The 17,914-nt window shown below is 44.2% G+C and overlaps 1 protein-coding gene across 2 annotated transcripts in view; it reads right to left on the bottom strand.

Moving 5' to 3' along the window:
• The window catches only part of PRKX (protein kinase X-linked), a 76,323-nt gene continuing 58,409 nt past the window's right edge, over positions 1 to 17,914 (bottom strand). Inside the window, exons 5-9 of one of the 2 annotated variants that reach the window (XM_021681953.1) lie at positions 13,170 to 13,265; positions 9,594 to 9,651; positions 7,329 to 7,406; positions 5,345 to 5,493; positions 1 to 3,602 (exon numbers count right to left, since the gene is read on the bottom strand). In XM_021681953.1, the coding sequence (XP_021537628.1) occupies positions 5,368 to 5,493; positions 7,329 to 7,406; positions 9,594 to 9,651; positions 13,170 to 13,265 (358 nt within the window). In that variant the 3' untranslated portion in view covers positions 1 to 3,602; positions 5,345 to 5,367. Of the gene's footprint in view, positions 3,603 to 4,544; positions 4,578 to 5,344; positions 5,494 to 7,328; positions 7,407 to 9,593; positions 9,652 to 13,169; positions 13,266 to 17,914 lie in introns of those variants that run through there. The other variant, XM_021682657.1, reaches the window with a different exon arrangement.

Raw genomic sequence — 17,914 nt, 5'->3', positions numbered from 1 at the left:
CAGCCCTCGGTGCCTAGAGAGTGGGGGCACTGGGGTCTCTACTTGATGGCGTATTTTCACAGTTCAAGTGGTCCAAAATCTAGAGGCAGCTTAGGTCATACACAGAAATGGCAAATGCATCCCACGTCACGTGACTGTCTAGCGGTATTGGTGATTCTGTCGTTGGTAACAAGGGAGTCCTTAGGTAGAGAGTGCAGAATGAAACAGAACACTGTACCAGATGCTCATGGACTGGTGTGTGGGCAGGGATGGGAAGAGGAGTGTGAAAGCATCACGAGGACTTGAGCTGGGCACTCGCATCTTGTTGTCGGGCTCTCTCTTGACGTATCGTCACGTCAACAGTAGAAATCGAGATGTGCGCAGCACCATGCGGATACGTTTATGCCAGGCAGGGTTGTAACATATGTTCTGCAAGAACTGGAAGGTGGCCAACGCAAATGCAGGATATGCTGTAATTTAATTTCCTTCTTAGCTTTGCAGAGTGCGTTCAAGGGGGTTGGTGACAATTCCCTTAGAAAAACACCACCCACCCCAACATATTTCTTTGCAAAACACGCGTTTCCTGAGGTTTTTTTAAAAATGGTATTTGTTTTTAAGAAAATATTGCCAACTCATAAAATTGCATAGAACAAAAGGAGTCTATCATTTTTTTTCTGATGCGAATTTTGCGAATATTTCCATGCTTCCTCCCATGACTTTTGCATGTAGATACCTGATTAGATACCTGAAAATTTCAGAGTGCCCCCACCAAGTAAACTATTTTTCAATTATATACAGTGAGTGTCCCATGTGTTTGAGACTCATTTTGATTAAGTCAGTCTTTGCATTACGTCACTCTGCTTAATTCCAGTCCAGCCACGGGCCGTTAACACATGGCATGTGCCACCTCGAATATTGAAATGGAAAGACTGAGTTTAACACCATCTGGTATTCTTGGAATTCCTTTTAGTTTTTAATTTGTTTTGCATGGCTGATTGCCGATGACAATGTTTTTAAAGAACCATGTGATCTGTGCATTCCAATGTTGGCGTTTGTTGAGTGTGTGTGCATATCTGTCCAAAATTAAGGCATTGCATTTCATGCTTTCTTGAGGCTATTTTTCACATCCTATATTAAATCCGAGACAGTGAGAACTAAACCCGGGATTATGCATGTGGGTCAATGTGTCTACATACAATGCTTTATCATGTTCAAGAAAGGTGTTTCATTTATTTTTATTTTTTTAAGCACAAGGCTCTAAAATAATAATAATTTATTTTTATAAGTCAGAGGATGTGAGATCTTTGCTTTCCCTCATGGGTTTTTATCTCAGGGCACCATCACTTTGCCGATTTAGCCTTGTAACAGTCAATGATGAAACAGTTAAGAAACTTCAGGCTGAACATGTTGCCCGTTCTGGTCCCCTACTGAATGCAAACAGCATGGGGATTGCTCGGTACAGACTAAAAACACCATTCTGTTGGAACATCCATCCATACAGCACGCCCTTTAAAAATAATTTTTCTTTGAGTTACTCATTATAAAGAGTTTATTTTACTAAATCTTGTAGTCACTTTGACCTTACTCATTGGATTTGTATTTGAAGAGCAGGTCATGCACGAGAAAGGGGGAAATGTGCCTTCAATTTCAAGCTTGGGTGGGTGCACGTGTTCTTCATTCCACCTTCCAGCACATCTGTGTGCTTCGGACTTGTGAGTGGGATCTGGCCAAATTTGGTAGGCAACTGCACGGCCTTTGACATTTTGCTGCTTAAAGAGATGTATGACTTTGCCATGAGGCAGCTCTCCACGTCCACAGACGTGCTTGCAGAAGAGAGGTACAAAGGGTTACATGGAAAGAAAAGATCTTCCCAGGCACGGCACTGGAAAATAATGTCCACGATGGCCAAGAATCCACAAGGTGACTCAAGAACATGGAGCTGGAGAAGCCTTGAGAGGGTGCCCAGGCTTGCCTCTTCCCCGCACCCATCTCACCATCACACCTCCCAGGGCAAGCACTGCTCCCATCCCTGCTGCCCAAGGAGCTGGACTTTTCCAGGCCCACCCTGGGAAGAAAGGAAGGGTACAGAAGGGGTCTTGGAGGTCTGTGTGGGTGTCCCTCTGCGGTCACCAAAGGCTCTGGCACCTACTAGTTAAGCGCACAGACGTCCCTGCAGAAGGTCACGGTTGAGCCCTACGACCAGACACAATGCAGACATGGCAACTCTGTTTGTCCAGCTGAGTCACGGTCAGCAGAGAATGGGCAACACCTTGAGATTTGTATAGCGAACTTCAGAATGAGGAAGAGAAGCACAAGACAAAGCAATGGATCACGGAGAGCATGGACCCCTAGGACCTCTTTACACACCCTGTTTTCTGGGAAGATCCACATCTAGCCAACACACTCACTGGAGCCCAATCCACATCCGCCTTGCATTATGTCAATCCCAAGGGGAAAGCATTTGCAGGGTGCTCTTCATGGTATCTTCACGATCAGGTCCAGAGAGGAAAAGACAAAATCTCAGCCACCGATAAGCACGCCCTACCTACGAGACAAGAGCGTGCTGGACACACCCAAAACTGAACATTTACGAGGATAGAAACAAGACAGGTTAATTTCTACTATGCTGAACACTGACATCCTATAGCTCATTTGCGTCTTATTTTTCCCACAATGGAAGTTAAAAAAAAGAAAGTTAAAAAAAAAACAAACACGTTTGCATGAAGGTCATCCATGCAACTGAGCCAACAGTCATTTGTTAGCTCTGCATTTTGTTGGAGACAGAGCTCAACTGGAATTTTAATAGGTAGCCACTAGCTTCAACCCCCCCGCCCACGGAGTATGAAATTTCTGGATGTGATGCAGGAAATTTCTGGACTGTGTTCCATTCCTTGAACAACGTTAATGGCCACTGGTATTCTCAGACTCAAATTCAAACTGATACACCCTTGTCTTCCCTTCTGGTTTCAAGACCTAAAGTCACCAGACATGAAGCACTAAAGACATGGGATGTGGATCACCACATGATGTTTTCTTCACAAGCTACAAAATGCACATCAGACGATAAAAACTGCACACATCGTATCTGTCTTAGCTTTTGTCCCCAAGAAAAAGATTCTTGAAAGAGCAATTTGGAAAATAAAAATCATAGGCTCTGCCAAGTATGAAGATTTACATCACGGTACAATTCCTGTGCACCAGACATATGGTCTTTTTATACACACACACACACACACACACACACACACACGCACACACGCGCTCAAGCGCACGCACGCGCACGCACGCCATCTGTGGTTATAACCGAACACGTTCAGTTCAAACTTATAAAGTTAAGTCTGTGAGGAAAACCAAGATATCACAGTAGGTTCATCACACTAAGAGATAAGATAAAATCTACAACCAAACAATTTTCCAAAAGGTCCTACTGTGCAGTAGATTTCCAGTTGCTTAATGATGCTTAATTTCCAGTTCCTTAAATAATGCCAGGTCCATGACTTTGTACGGATATCCAGGCTCTTTATATACATCCCGACTTATAGAATATGGAAATGTCCTTATCCCGTGGACATGACCCTTCTTCAGGGCTGATGTGCAGCTCTGATGTGCAGGTTCAAATCATCCTGTTTGCAACATGAAATAAAAAAGAATTTTGTTAGTTTTCAGAATAACTGGGTAAGTTTTTTAATTATCATACTAATAATTCAAAAATAGCTCAATAATACACACACAAAAACCAACTTTCCATTGAAATTCTTCTTGCAAAGACCCACAAGCACGAATTCTAAGGGGTGGGAAATGCTTAATCATTTATTTTTTTTAATAAATTATTAAATTATTAAATTATTAATTGAGCAGTGAGATGCCCGGGTTGGCTCAGTCAGTTCCCAAGGATACGCACCGCCTTGAGAAAGTTATTCCTATCTGCAGAATCTGCTAAAAAGGTAGCTGGGGCAGCTGGGGGCACAATTCCTAACCGCGAATAGAAAACTATCCACTGAGTACACAACAAACCCCATCGGACGGCAGATTTGTGTTTCCTTAAGTAAATTTAACAGTATCTCTGTTACAAAAAGGCCCCAGTACTCTGACTTATCAACGAAGTGTCCTTCACTAGAAAACATACCATGTCTTTCATCATTTAAAGATTACTGGATAAAAATAACGCATAAAATATTATGGGCAAATCATTCAAAATTGAAGCAAATGAAGAGAACAGATAATAAAACCCGAATTTAGAAACCCCTTCTATTTTTAAAACTCGTAACTGGCCTTCACTAGCTTTGCAGGAGCTGGAAAAGCTAAAGAGAGTCTTTAAGAAAACCTCAGGAGAACGATCATTATGTGTTGAAAAGACTAAAACCCATCAAGCAGACATGTTCCGTTGTCATCCACACGGCCACCTGTTTCTCTTACTGAATTTTTGTTTCCATGTTTTAACTTTTAGGCAGGTTTCCTCTCGTTATCTGCATGGCAATACCAGCCGAGAGTAGAGGTTTCTGGTATACCACGCCTCCCTCCCTGCGAGGAGGGCTCTATAGCGGTGTCAATTTGCACGATATTGACCGGACAATTATTTCTCCCACTCCTCATAAGCACTGTTGGGGGGACAGAGGCAAAAAACAAGAAAAGTCAAGGAGTAGACATATCATCGGCAGTATCTTGCTTCTCTTCCTTCCCGCAATTTTTCTTGCCTGGGTGTCATGAGAAGGAAAACCTGATTTCAGTGGTGTATGGCACCGAGCTCCTCACAGAACTGGAGTAACTGAAAGGTCTTTACTACCCACATTCAAAAATCCTTCAAAGTCATCAAGTCATAGATTCCACAAACACAGAGTCATAGACCTTCAAAGGTTCCAAGAAATGAGAGACTCAAAAATCCATTCTTTTAAATGTCAAATGGAGCTTAGCAAATTCCATAGGAGGTGTTCACTGCTGTCATCAGTTTTTAGTGAAAAGGGGACCTAAAAAAAACCCTTTTGAAAATATTTGGTAGGTATCTCTGAGGAAGTTGGTGTGGAACTCAGGGTTTCCAGAACACAAGAATTCAGGAATCTTTACCAAAGGGGCTGTGTCCCTGGAATGTGTAGGCACACACGCCTCTCACAGGGTCTTACTTAGCCCTAGATTCTCCCCCAGCAGGTGTGGGATGTTGGGGGCAGTGCTGTCTCCGGGCCACACCACGTCTTGAGTAACACACCCCAGGGCGTTGATGAAGCTGATGCTCGGAAGGACTCCATCTAGCTCCGCCCCACTGCTCGAGTTCCAGTGGATGAGGGAAGCCCCACTCCAACAACGCAACATCCCCTTGAGGTGAGGACACGTCAACCTCACCGATGCGTAATTACTAAAACTAAAGATATACCTTCCAGATGAGGATTCCTGTCCTCAGAAATTCTTGAAGACTTCCAAATCTTTCGGTGACACTGGAGGGGCCGTGTTCCAGTCATTCTCGGGATACGCTTCGAAGTTGGAGGTATCACCCTCGCCGCACAGCTTGGGCACAATGGGGGGCTGCAGGGCAGGGGCATGACACAAAGGCACAGTCAGAAGGGAATGGTGTGTACCTGGATGGGACGTGCATCCCTTTATGTCTATGACTTCGCATACAAATGGAGACGGTTTGGGGGGGAAAGCACAAAACATCGAAGTTGTCCTTCCTTTGTTTATGAACGTGGAAAGCTTTGAATTGGAGATACTGCCAATAAGCTATCTGCCAATGGTGCAGTACGGGGAAGGAAGGGAGGAAGGATGGTAGCCAGCCCTCGCTTCTTAAATTCTAGACTGGAGAACCACCCAGATTCCTTGTTAATGCAGATTCCAAGGCCTGCCCAGGTCTGAGTGATTCTGCGGTAGCTGGTCCAGTGGCCAAGAGTTTGGAAAGTCCCAGAGAGATGTCATGAAGAAGCTCCAGTGTTAGTATCACCAAAGCCAAGCCTCAGTCCCGTATCGATAAAATGAGGTCACTGGCATTGAAAAGGAGGTCAGCCAAAGGTTCCCGTAGAGGGCCAGCCAGTAAATATTTTTGGTTGTGCAGGCTGTAGAATTGCTGGGCTGACTACTCAGCCTCTGCCCCGGCAGGGCGAAAGCAGCCACAGACAACATGTAAATCAATGCAGGTGGCCGTGTGCTAATAAAACTTTATTTATAAAAACAAGCAAGGGGCTTCGGGAGGAAATAGAGCAAGAGAGTAACACTTGGTAATGCATAACCTTCTAAGATTGATTTGGTTTTTGAACAATGAAAATATATCATTTAGTCAATTAAAAAATAAGTCATTTAATACAATAAAACACTTAAAAGCAGATCACTGAGACACTGGTGGTCTGGGCTGGACCCTAGGTTCTGGGCTGGGGGCCAGGCATAAGCATTTTTAAAGTCTTTCCACTGATTCTAAAAAGGCCAAGGTTGAGAATGTCGTTATTGAAGACTCATGTCAAAAATACATTTCAATCCTGGGTCGCCTGGGTGGCTTAGTCCGACTGTTGATTTCGGCTGAGGTCATGACCTCAGGGTCGTGAGATCAAGTCCCCCAGCGGGTCCACGCTCAGTGGGGAGTTGGCTTGAGATTTTCCCCTCCCCCTCTACCCCTCCCCTGCTCACATGTGCATGCTCCCTTTCTTTGTCTCTCTAAATCTTTAGAAATATATATATACACACACAATATATATATGCAATATATATACATATATATATATATATATATATATATTCAGTTCAAAGAAAGGTGATCTAGAAAATATTCTCCATCTAATCTACCACCATCACTGCACAATATCCGTAAGTGCTGGACAAACACCTGATCTGTGTTACACCATTTACCATTCCCGATTAGAAACTGGTGGGATGGGACTCATCTTAGTCATAGTTCCAGTGAGGGACAGAGCCAGGTCTCAAAAAATCCAATTGTAAAATGTGGGGTCTTTTTTTTTTTTTAAAACATTTTATTTATTTATTTGACAGAGAGAGACACAGGGAGAGAGGGAACACAAGCAGGGCGAGTGGGAGAGGGAGAAGCAGGCTTCCCGCCGAGCAGGGAGCCTGATGCGGGGCTCGATCTCAGGACCCTGAGATCATGACCTGAGCTGAAGGCAGACACTTAACGACTGAGCCACCCAGGCGCCCTGTAAAATGTGGGGTCTTAACCCATTACCTCTAGGTGTCTCTGTAGCACTAAGATTTCCACTGAAAGGGGATCTTGGCTTATTAACGATTTGAGATGATCAGCTGTATTATACAAATTAATTATGTATCAGCCATAAATAAACAAGTCAGAGTCAGACTCTGCCCCTTGCCGAAGACAGGTAAAGGATGCTGAGCTGACAGTCGCCCACATATGTATGTTGTACCTTCAGTTTCCTTTGTGGGACCGCCTCCCAATCCACAGTTCGGAACCACCGGTGTCGTTTCACATCATCCGCTCCATTCTTCAAAAGAAACAGGCATCATCAGTAGACAGAATTTTGACAGGACAGGGAATAAAATATTCCAGAGAATCTCTACTTTACTCAGTACAGAATAAAAAAAAATTAAATCAAATTTAAACAGTGTGCTATGTTTTGAGTAATGGTCCCTGGACCGTGAGCTAGGAGGGGAAACGTATAAATGAAGGTGTTTGTTCTGTTCACTTTAATTCATAGTGGAAACAAATCCCGTCATTACTACTCTGGACCACACATAAAAGTAAGACTATGTCTCAGGCTCCTGAGATAAAACAAGACAGACACACGGTCATTTCTGAGTCTGCCACCTGTTTTCGTCTTGACAGTTTTCTTTGGTATTTAGCATCCTCATCATACAGACCTGGAAACCAAGGTTCACTAAATGGTGTAACTGGCTAATTATTGTGAAGCTAGTAAATCACACGACTAGGACTCAAACCCATGATGTCCAACTTCAGAGATCTGAACAGCTACCCAGCAGAACCTTCCAATTATAGTATCAGTGTGTTTGTGTAATAGTAACACTGTGTTAAGGTCTGTCTGCTTCCTTCTCGAGGGTGATGCCAACGGCCAACTTGCAGATGCCAATGGCATCATGGTCTTTGAAAATCCCTCCCAGGTGTTCAGCCTTTGACCCTACCCTTCTTCTCCCTTTTAATGGCCCTTGGAGCAACTTTTTTAATCTATTAAATGTTGGGAGTTGTTAAGATAGAAACACATGAATTCTGTGACATAGGAAGAAGCCAATGGATCTGAATATAACAAAGTTTGTGAAATGTCACCTGGAACGTATGCAGAAGAACTTATTTGGAAATAGGGTCTTTGCAGATATGATTAAGCGAAGGATCTTAGAAGAGCTTATCCTGGATCAGGGTGGCCCTAAATCCAAGGACAGGTGTCCTTGTGAGAGACAGAAGAGGAAAGACACAGACACAGAGGATAAGCCACGTGAAGATGGAGGCAGAGACGGGAGGGATGCGGCCACAAACCCAGGGATGCCTGGAGCCTCAGAAGCTGGAAGAGGAGGAAGGACCCTTCCCTGGAGCCTCTGGAAGGAGCATGGCTCTGCCCTGCCTGGATCTCATACTCTGGTCCTTTGTTATAGCAGCCACAGGACACAAATACATCCAAATCAAGAGGGTCCTGAGAGTTTGGTGGGAATCAAACCTCACACAGAGTCTACTGTGTCTCCCAAGACTAAAGCAGATAACACCAATGCACTGCCCACGTTTAAGTTCCTCCATGGATGTCCAGAACCAGAAATAGCTAAGAAGATGTTCCCAGATTCTCTTAGATTCCGTGGTGCCACAATAGAACCAAAACATGCATATAAGATATCATACCATTTATGCAACAATCTCTTAAATGTATTCCCCTCCACCTGAAAAGTTTGTGAAAATCATAGACTATGTACACATTCTCAAATGATTAATTCACACACAAATGTGCACACCTATGGTCATGGCACTATTCACAACAGCCGAAAGGGGGAAACAACTCAAATGTCCATCAACGGATGGATGAGTAAGCACAATGGGGTCCACCCATGAGTGTGACTCGGCCATAAAAAGGAACAAAGCACTGACACCTTCTAGCATGTGGACGGACCCTGAAAACATGATGCTCAGTGGGAGGAGCCAGACGCAAAACCTCACTTATGGTGTGATTCATTTACATGAAAGCCCAGAACAGGGAATTCTACAGAGACAGAAAGCAGATTAGTGGTTGGTCAGGGCAGGAGGGATGGAAGGATTGGATAACAACAGCATAGGGTTTGGGGTTTCTTTTTGAGATAAAGAAAACGTTCTTTAACACGGACTGTGGGAATGGCTGTACAACTCTGGAAACGTATTAAAAGCTGTTGGACTGCACTCTTTCAATGGGGAGGCGTGTATGGTATGTGACTTATAGGTCAATCATGTTATTTGAACAGTCAAAATAAATAAGCAAAATACCGACATCTTCGAGATGATGGGTGAGTCGTTTACTCATTTGCGGAGAAGAAGGGATGCGGTATAGACCCAGGTGGATTTCGCATGCCCAGACACCCAGATTTGACATGTAGCCAACAATTAAACACGATCTCCGTGCCTTTGTTTCTATTAATACAAACGTATGGTGCCAAGTGACGGGACTGTCTAGTGGATGATACATACGAAAACGAACACTGACCTTCATGTTTCCGAGGCGTCTGGTTCTGTCAACAACAAGCAATTTCCTAATGAGGTCTCTATTTGCGGGAAAGAGACAAAAAGAAGATGCATCTTGATACGGACCCAAGCAAACACAGCATGTCAACCACAATAAAATCTGCCCACCACGTTATGTATCGGGAGAGAGGATCAATTTTCATTTTGCCTCAACATTTTCTCTCAATTGTTTCTTCATTCACCGATACTCATTTCTAAATAATTTATGGAAAGCGGGGTTGGCTACATGGAGCAACAGAGCGAAGGGGAAAAGGTTCATTAAATCATTGTGCAGAAAACGAGCCTGAATTCAAGAGAACATGCGAAAAAATTACGTGCCTGCCCCAAGTATAGCGATATTTCACTTAAAATACACCCATGAGGCTGTCCTTGCCAAAGAGAAGACATCTGCTTTTACCAAAATGAATGGCCACGCTTTGCCCTAAGGGTCTACTTATTTATGGGATTCTGGCCGTACGCTGCTTGCTCTCCTATAACATGTGAGTCCCTTAAACCCTGCTGCTCCACTCATTCTTTCCTCCTAAATAGCAGGCTGTTTCAGAATACAGGCCCCTTAGGATTAGGCCAGGCCAGTTAGGATCTGACAGTTAAGAGGAGTATCAAGACATTCAGAGGACAGGCTAGTTCTAAGAATACAAGGTAAAGAAGTAAAAATTGTGTGTGTGTGTATGTCGTTGCACATAATAAAAAGAATACATTATGTATAGTAGTATCTAGAGACTTCAAATATATATTGAAATCCCCCAGACCAATCAAAAGACCCATGGCCCAGCTTCAAGAAAGCCATGACACAACTTTACAAGACTAAGATGTACCTTATGCCCACCCCCAGACTCACACCACAGAGTGGGCTCTGTGACCAGCTGGGAAGGCTGAGATCCCAAGGCCCGTGACGATGTATGTGGAGGTCCAGGGTCCCAAGATCCCCGGTGCCTTATGTCTAGACTGTGAATCACCAAACACCACGCTCCTCAAACAATTCCAAATAAATGTGGGTTTTTTTCCTTCTCTTTCCCCACTATTTACCCCCCTGTCAGCCCTGTTAGTGCATATACTTAGAGCTGTCTATACTGGGGTTCTAAATCAATGACATTTTATTTAAAATATAAAATCAAACCCTTACAAAACAAAAGTCCCAAAAGCAAAGGGTACGGATGTAAAGGGACCGTCCAATATGGCAAAGCCGTGTAGGATCTCTGGACGTGTCTGAACTCTGGACGGGCCTGCAATCCTGCGACGGGCTCTGTAGCCGTGGGCAATCGCTTTATTCACAGCGCCCGGAATTCTAGATCGTACTCACTATCCTGCCTGGCTTCTCTGTGACCACTGAGACAGGAAGAAACCCTGGTTAGGTATTTGGTCTACCAAGTTGGCAACAAGCCCCAAAGCTCTGATGTCCTTTCAGCTGTCTTAAGCTCCTGTAAGGAATCTCAGTGTCAATCCAAAGACACAAGTGCCCAGGCAGGAAGGTGACACAGCCACACGCCGAGGTTGTGCGAACCAACAACAGAAGACCTTGAGAACCTGAAAGTCAAAATTCCACTGTCATGGCACCCAACGGCAGTGATTTGGATATGTAAGCCTCACGAGGGTCCTGTTTCTCAGCAACTCAGGAAGATCTAGGCAACACTGGGAAGAAGTGAGGTTCTTCTCAACGACCATCTGCCATCAGCAACTGCATCCAAGGATCCCAGGTTCCTGCTCTGGCTGAGCCCTCACGTTGGGAACACAGGGGTCCCAGGGCAAGAGAGAAGAGGAGCCTGGGGCTGCTAAAATGAGGAACATTCTAGACCAAAGGACAGCAGCGCTGACAGTGCTGGTTCTCTCCTCAGAATTGACTACAAGGAAAAAAGGCGTAGGTAGCAAGACACCAGACGTAGATTAAACTTACGTTTGCTGTATTCCATTCTTTTCCATGGAACGGTGTAAACTTACTCAATATTTCATATGACTGACCTGAGCCCTTCCCACCAATGATGGAAGAAATGACCTCCGAATTTATGCACTGTCCCTTCTCTGGGGAGAAGAGCTGAAGTCATTCCTTGTAAGAGGAAGTGAATACATCCTCTGAGGGTCTGCCTAGCCTAAGACCTTCAGGGGGTCTCCACAAGGGGCTGATTTTGAGAATGCAAGAGACAGTCCACGCTCATTTTACCTGGAGCAAGCACACCAACAGCAACAGCTAAGCCACAACTATATACGTAGGGCTGGATTCCACCAATGTGCACACACAGCAAGCTGGCAGATGTTCACACCCCCTAGATTTACCCAGAATGTCAATGGTCTAAGGACACCCATTGGCCAAGCTGCCAATGGGTGTAAGTAGATTTTAATCCAAGCAAATCACTGGTAAATTGTTGGCACATACACGAGTAAATTTTTTAAAAAGTCCATGTGACAAAATGTCACTCAAGTCCAATGGGATCTGGACCCTGGAGGAGAAATTCTATATAATAGTTTTCATTTCTTTCTAGGGAAAATAAACTTTTGACTGCTCGATCTCCCTCTGCACCTCCCTGTCTTACCATTCACGGGACAGAGTACCCACCTTCTGGGTGATTATTTTTAATGGAACTTAGTTTTTTTGCTAGTCTTCTAAACTTGCCGGCTGTGTCAAACACAACACAACCTCTGGCCCAACCAGCCCAGAGAAACACTGTCTTCTACTTGGACGGAGAGCCTCTGGGGGGAGTGAGATGACCTTCACCACTCAGAAAAGCAACTGGATGCAGCCAGCGGTCCCAGCAGCTGACCCAGTGTCATGAAACCAGTTTTCTCTGAACTCACTGCCCATGGGCTACTTTAAAAAAGAGCGAGAGAGAGAAAAGTTTAATTCTTGACTAAATGCAGCTAACCACCTTGTGATCAGCAGGGCTTGGTGCACCCAGCACCTCACCTGGGAAATGCAAGGAAAGAACTAGAAATCATGGTACAAAATGTCTACAAGGTGACCAGATGGACGAAGGTAACTGGAATGCCAAAAGCATTCTGAGATTTTTAAAAAACTTTTCTCCCTGCTGTTACCACAAATTTAATCAACTGCATACCCAAAGTTACTAACATTGAAGCCGGAGAAAAGTTCTCATAGCAGGTGTTCATCAGCCTCAATTTTAGCAAGAAAAAGGAATTTAAGAATGAAAATAATTTAAGCAGGAGGAAAAAGAGACAGCCTGCTAAAGCCATCAACACTCCCGCCAACTGCGAAACCAGCTAAAGGAGGTGGGGGGTTGGGAGGGACCCTTTTCGTCAAATACCCAAATGGCTCTCTTACTCATTGTGATTCACAAATGCCTTTATTGGGTAACTGTAAATGTCATTTCTCTCAAGACACATAAAATCTGGCCAAGAGTCACGAAAAGGCTAAGTCTCATTACAGTAGAATAACGACCACCTTTTCCCGTCTTGTGGAAAAGCTGACTGACCAGAAGACGTGAAACACAGAGCAGGAAGAACGGCAGTAAGCTGCCTGCTCTGTGATTTTCTTGTCTGCGATTTTAAAAATAAACACCCCCGACGAGGAGGGAAACAGTTTACTTACTTTACACTGAAATCCAAATGTCTGGGGAAATCTATTTTGCCTGCAAGGATTTTTTGATAAATGCCAAACGGGTTGTCATCAAAAAACGGAGGAAACCTGTAAGAAAAATAAACATCTATTTTTAGCAGAGAGCAAGCACGGAAAAGAATCCCTGCTTTGTAACGAGCACTGTTTCTGCTTGACGCGAGCAGGACATTCAAAATGTCACCTCCCCTTCAGACCGTGAGCGAAGTTCTTTGTATTCTTCACATTTACGGCACTGCGTGGCACATAGTAGGTATCTGATAAATGTGAGCAGGGCACATGGAAGAGGATGGGTAATACTGTGTCCTATTTTTTTTTTTTTTGGGGGGGTCGAGTAGACTGTACCTGTATAAGCAGCCAGTATTTGAATCTCCATAGTAGATGAATTCACGTAGGTCACACTTAGGGAGCTGGGTGAGAGCAAGGCTGGTTCCTAAGTCATACCTTTAGGCCACAAAGATCTAGCACATTACAGCCAGCAGTCCGTTTTTATAAATAAAGTTTTATTGACAACGCGGCCATGCTCACTCACTTATGTATTGTTGTTTATGGCATAGTTATCAGAAGTAAAGATTGTAGTCCTAGGGCGCCTGGGTGGCTCAGTTGGTTGAGCGACTGCCTTCGGCTCAGGTCATGATCCTGGAGTCCCGGGATCGAGTCCCGGATCAGGCTCCCTGCTCGGCGGGGAGTCTGCTTCTCCCTCTGACCCTCCCCCCCCTCATGCTCTCTCTCTCAAATAAATAAAATCTTTAAAAAAAAAAAAAAAAAGATTGTAGTCCTAGCATAGAAACCAACAGATGTGTCTTCTCTAACACCTTGAAATAGAAAAAAAAAATCTGAAATAAGCTAAGTAAGAAATATACTTAAAACTGCTAAGAGCTAGAAAAATAAAAGAAAATACAAAAGTTAATAAATATATGCCAGATACCTACCTACATGCCCCGAGGCACAAGCTGTACTTTTGGTATTTGCTCGGAGTGCTGAAGGCAAAGACCCTGAACTCAAAAGGACACCGCTAATGGGATCCTTTAGAAATAGGACTTCTAATTCACTAAAATAAGCACTGGAAATATCTTAGAAAATGGAGTTTTCATGGGGTGGCTCAGTCAGTTAAGTGTCCGACTCTTGATTTCAGCTCAGGTCATGACCTCAGGGTCGTGAGATCGAGCCCCACATTGGGCTCCATGCTTGGCGCAGAGTCTGCTTGAGATTCTCTCTCTGCCTCTCCCTTTGGCCCCGCCCTCCACTTGTGGTCTTTCTCTCTAAATAAATAAATAAGATCTTAAAAAAAAAAAAATGGAGTTTTCAAACGATAGCCTGATGGAAGATGGCAACTTTCGATAGGCAAAAAAAAATTTCCTGTTGACTTCAAATCCATTTCTGACATTTAAAAAAATAAGTAAATAAAAAACCAGAATACAGTGAGCGTAATGGTGGTCTCCAAAAAGATATATCCATGTTCTTACCCTGACAATCTGTGAATGGGAGCTTATTTGGAGAAAGAGGCTTTGCATTTGGGATTAAGTGAAAGATCCTGACATGATCTAATCTTGGATTAGGGTGACCCTAAATCCAACAAGTGTTCTGATAAGAGACAGAAGAGGAGACACAGACCCAGAGGAGAAGCCACATGAAGATGGAGGCAGAGATGTGAGGGACGCAGCCATAAGCCCAGGGGTGCCTGGAGCCCAGAAGCTGGAATAGGCAGGGAGAACCCTCCCTTGCCCCGCCTGGATCTCCACTTCTGGGCCTCCAGGCCTGGGAGAACATGGATTGTAAGCCACCATGTTTTTAGCCATTTGTCCTGACAGCTACTAATATACAGAACAGACACATTTAACTCTGCACATACATTACAGAGAAGTGAAAAACTGAAAAACTAAAGAATAGAAAATACAAAAAAAAAAAAGGAAATTAATGGGAAAGTTGAGGGAGAAGAGGTAGGTGAATAAGGAAAATGGAAGACACTCAGTAAACGTGAAAGTGTAGCCATGTGTGATAAAGGCATAAAACAGCTTTTATTCTTACGTGACATTTCAGATACACTTTGGAGTGAGCCGAGGCTCAATGCTCAGAAGGCCACAGCGTAATCTCTGAGCCGCTGGTTATTCGGGTTTCATAACTACAAGTACTTTTGCCACTGTTGCTTCTAGAGTTACGAGCTACCACGTCCTGAGAAACTGCGCAGGGCAGGCCCAGGAGGAAAGGTCTATGTGCGCACAGACACTCATCGGGTCCGCGCCAGCCGACTACGCCTTCGAGTTAATAGCTCCTGAGTCAACCGTTGCTGGTCGGCCAGATGCTTTGTCTAACAGTGGCTGGGAGGTCAGACTCCTTTCTTGGGTGGCGGCCCCGTCTGAGGACAAATGGCTGTATGATCTCATCAGGGGAAAGGCGCACATTCACGAACAGCACGTTAAACACCAGGAGAAAATGCGTCATTCATACCTAACAACATTTATGGACAATAATTATTAAACAAAGTGTTCTCAGGAAGCAGGCGTTACATGACTGTATCATGGGGAAGGTATGTCAGTAGTAGTTTAACGAGAGGAAAAAAATGATAATAAATGAGCAGTACCAGATCTTGCCCAAAGGAAGAGGCAAAGAGAACGGGAATCTGAGAATGAGCCCTGCCCTTGCATGTGGAAAGTGCCCTAAGAAATCTTCAAATCTGTCTTTAATCCAACAGAATAGTTCCAGTTCTTAAACAAGCACTGAGAGCTCGTTATGTAAGCGAGCTGAAGGTATCGAGGGACCCAGTGGCGCTCCGAAGGACGACCCGCTCGTGGGCGTGAAGGAAGCTCAAGAGCTTCCTCTCCCAAGTTCACGCCAACTTTGCTACTGTTTCCATCATCTCTCCATGATGACTTGGACATACCCATTCTCCCCACCTACAGCTACCAGGAGAACGGACTGTCCAGAAACAGGCACCACCGTGGTGGTAACGTCACGCTCCTGATCACCCTCTTGCACAACCATAGGAGAGGCTGGCCTTGGCAGGCAGGCACTCCGGACATGGGTTCAAGGAAAAGAAGGAAGAGTTTTTGGAAAGAAAACAGAACGGGGAGGTGCGACCGGTTCACCGTTTTTGACGTCTTCCTCAAAGACCCCCTCCTCTGGTTAGGTGCGTAGAAAACGTGAAGCCTGCATCCTTCCGAGAAAGTGGCAAGGACAAGGGGACGGACTGTGCAACCGGAGGAGGGCAGAGTGTAGAGTAGGAAAGAGTGCCAGGGACACGCTGTCTGAAGTGTTGACGGCTGTGATTCTCAATGTGGGGTCCCACGGAACCCTGGGGTTCCGTAAGTCTCATCCGGGAGCTTCGGGGGGGCTTCCCCCCACCGCCCCGACTGCAGATCTGAACGTGGATGCTGCGGGACACCTCCAGCTGCTACCAGGGAAACATGGGCAGGAGAGGAAGCAGCTGCAGGGGACAATGAGGAAATTGAGAAGTGGTCCAGGGGAAGGCTCAAGTCTGGCGGAACTGCAGACGGAGCCAAGGAGTGCCCAGGAGGGATCGGCGGGGATTGTGGCATCAACATGGACTCGTGTCTCTCAAGATATCCCTCCAGAAAGCCTGACCCCCTCCAACTACAAATGTGTAAATGAAAATACATCACAATGAACACACAGGTCCCTGCCTCGTATGAAATGCGAAGGTCAGCTCAGAGTGTTTTGGCTGGGAGTGGGTTTTAACGATTCATCATCAATTATTCTAATAAGAGCCTCATAACATATTAGATCCTACTTCACTATTTTCTATTCTACTCCTAATATTCTAGTATATTATGTTGGAAATACATTATTGCTAATATTCTATGAGAATATTAAAAACATTCTATTTTCTAATATCCTAAAACAGCGTGTTCTAATATTTGAATGGATTATATCCTAATAATATTCTAATCATTCTAATAGTTATTTTTAACATAATAATCCTAATATATTCACTCTAATATGTGCTAATATTATATTCTAATTTTATTCGATTTTATTCTAATTCCAATAATTTTCTTACATTCCATCAGTATTATTTTCCAAACTTGTATTTACTAATAACATCTCATAGTACTATATTCTATATACAGAACATATCCTACTAGAATGTACCGTAGCAATACAGAGAAAACAGAGCTCGTGAACTTCATCTATTAAGCCCTGGCCGCCAGGGTTCATTTATCGTTAAACAATGCTGACCTCTAGTGGTCAGTAATATTAAGGAAGGGAAATGTGCGGCAGGGCATCTGAGGGGAATCTGATGAATATGGGCACATAAATATTCACAACTGTTGTATCTTCTCAACGGATGGGACCTATGCGTGATTCATGTTAACCTTCTGCTCTGCTTGGGACTTCATGGGCTGGGGTGTCTATTAAGAAATTCGGTTCTGTTTGATTTGCTAGACCCGTCTGGGTGAAGAGTAATGGAAAAATACAAGAGACCAGATAGATGATGGATGGATGGATGGATGGATGGCTGGATGGATGGCTGGATGGATGAATAGATACACAGGCAGACAGGTAAAGAGAATACATAGATGACAGATAGATGGGTGGGCAGGTGGATGGAGCGATAGATGGATAGATGATGGATGGATGGATGGACTGATAGATCAAGAGGTATGATGGATGGATGGATGATGGATAGACAGACTGGGAGATAGGATGATAGATAGATAGATAGATAGATAGATAGATAGATAGATAGATAGATAGATAGA

The sequence above is a fragment of the Neomonachus schauinslandi genome, chromosome X (assembly GCF_002201575.2).
Source record: "Neomonachus schauinslandi chromosome X, ASM220157v2, whole genome shotgun sequence".
NCBI lineage: Eukaryota > Metazoa > Chordata > Mammalia > Carnivora > Phocidae > Neomonachus > Neomonachus schauinslandi.
Note: the sequence above shows the minus strand (reverse complement) of the source record. Positions and strands in the feature narration are given on the sequence as shown.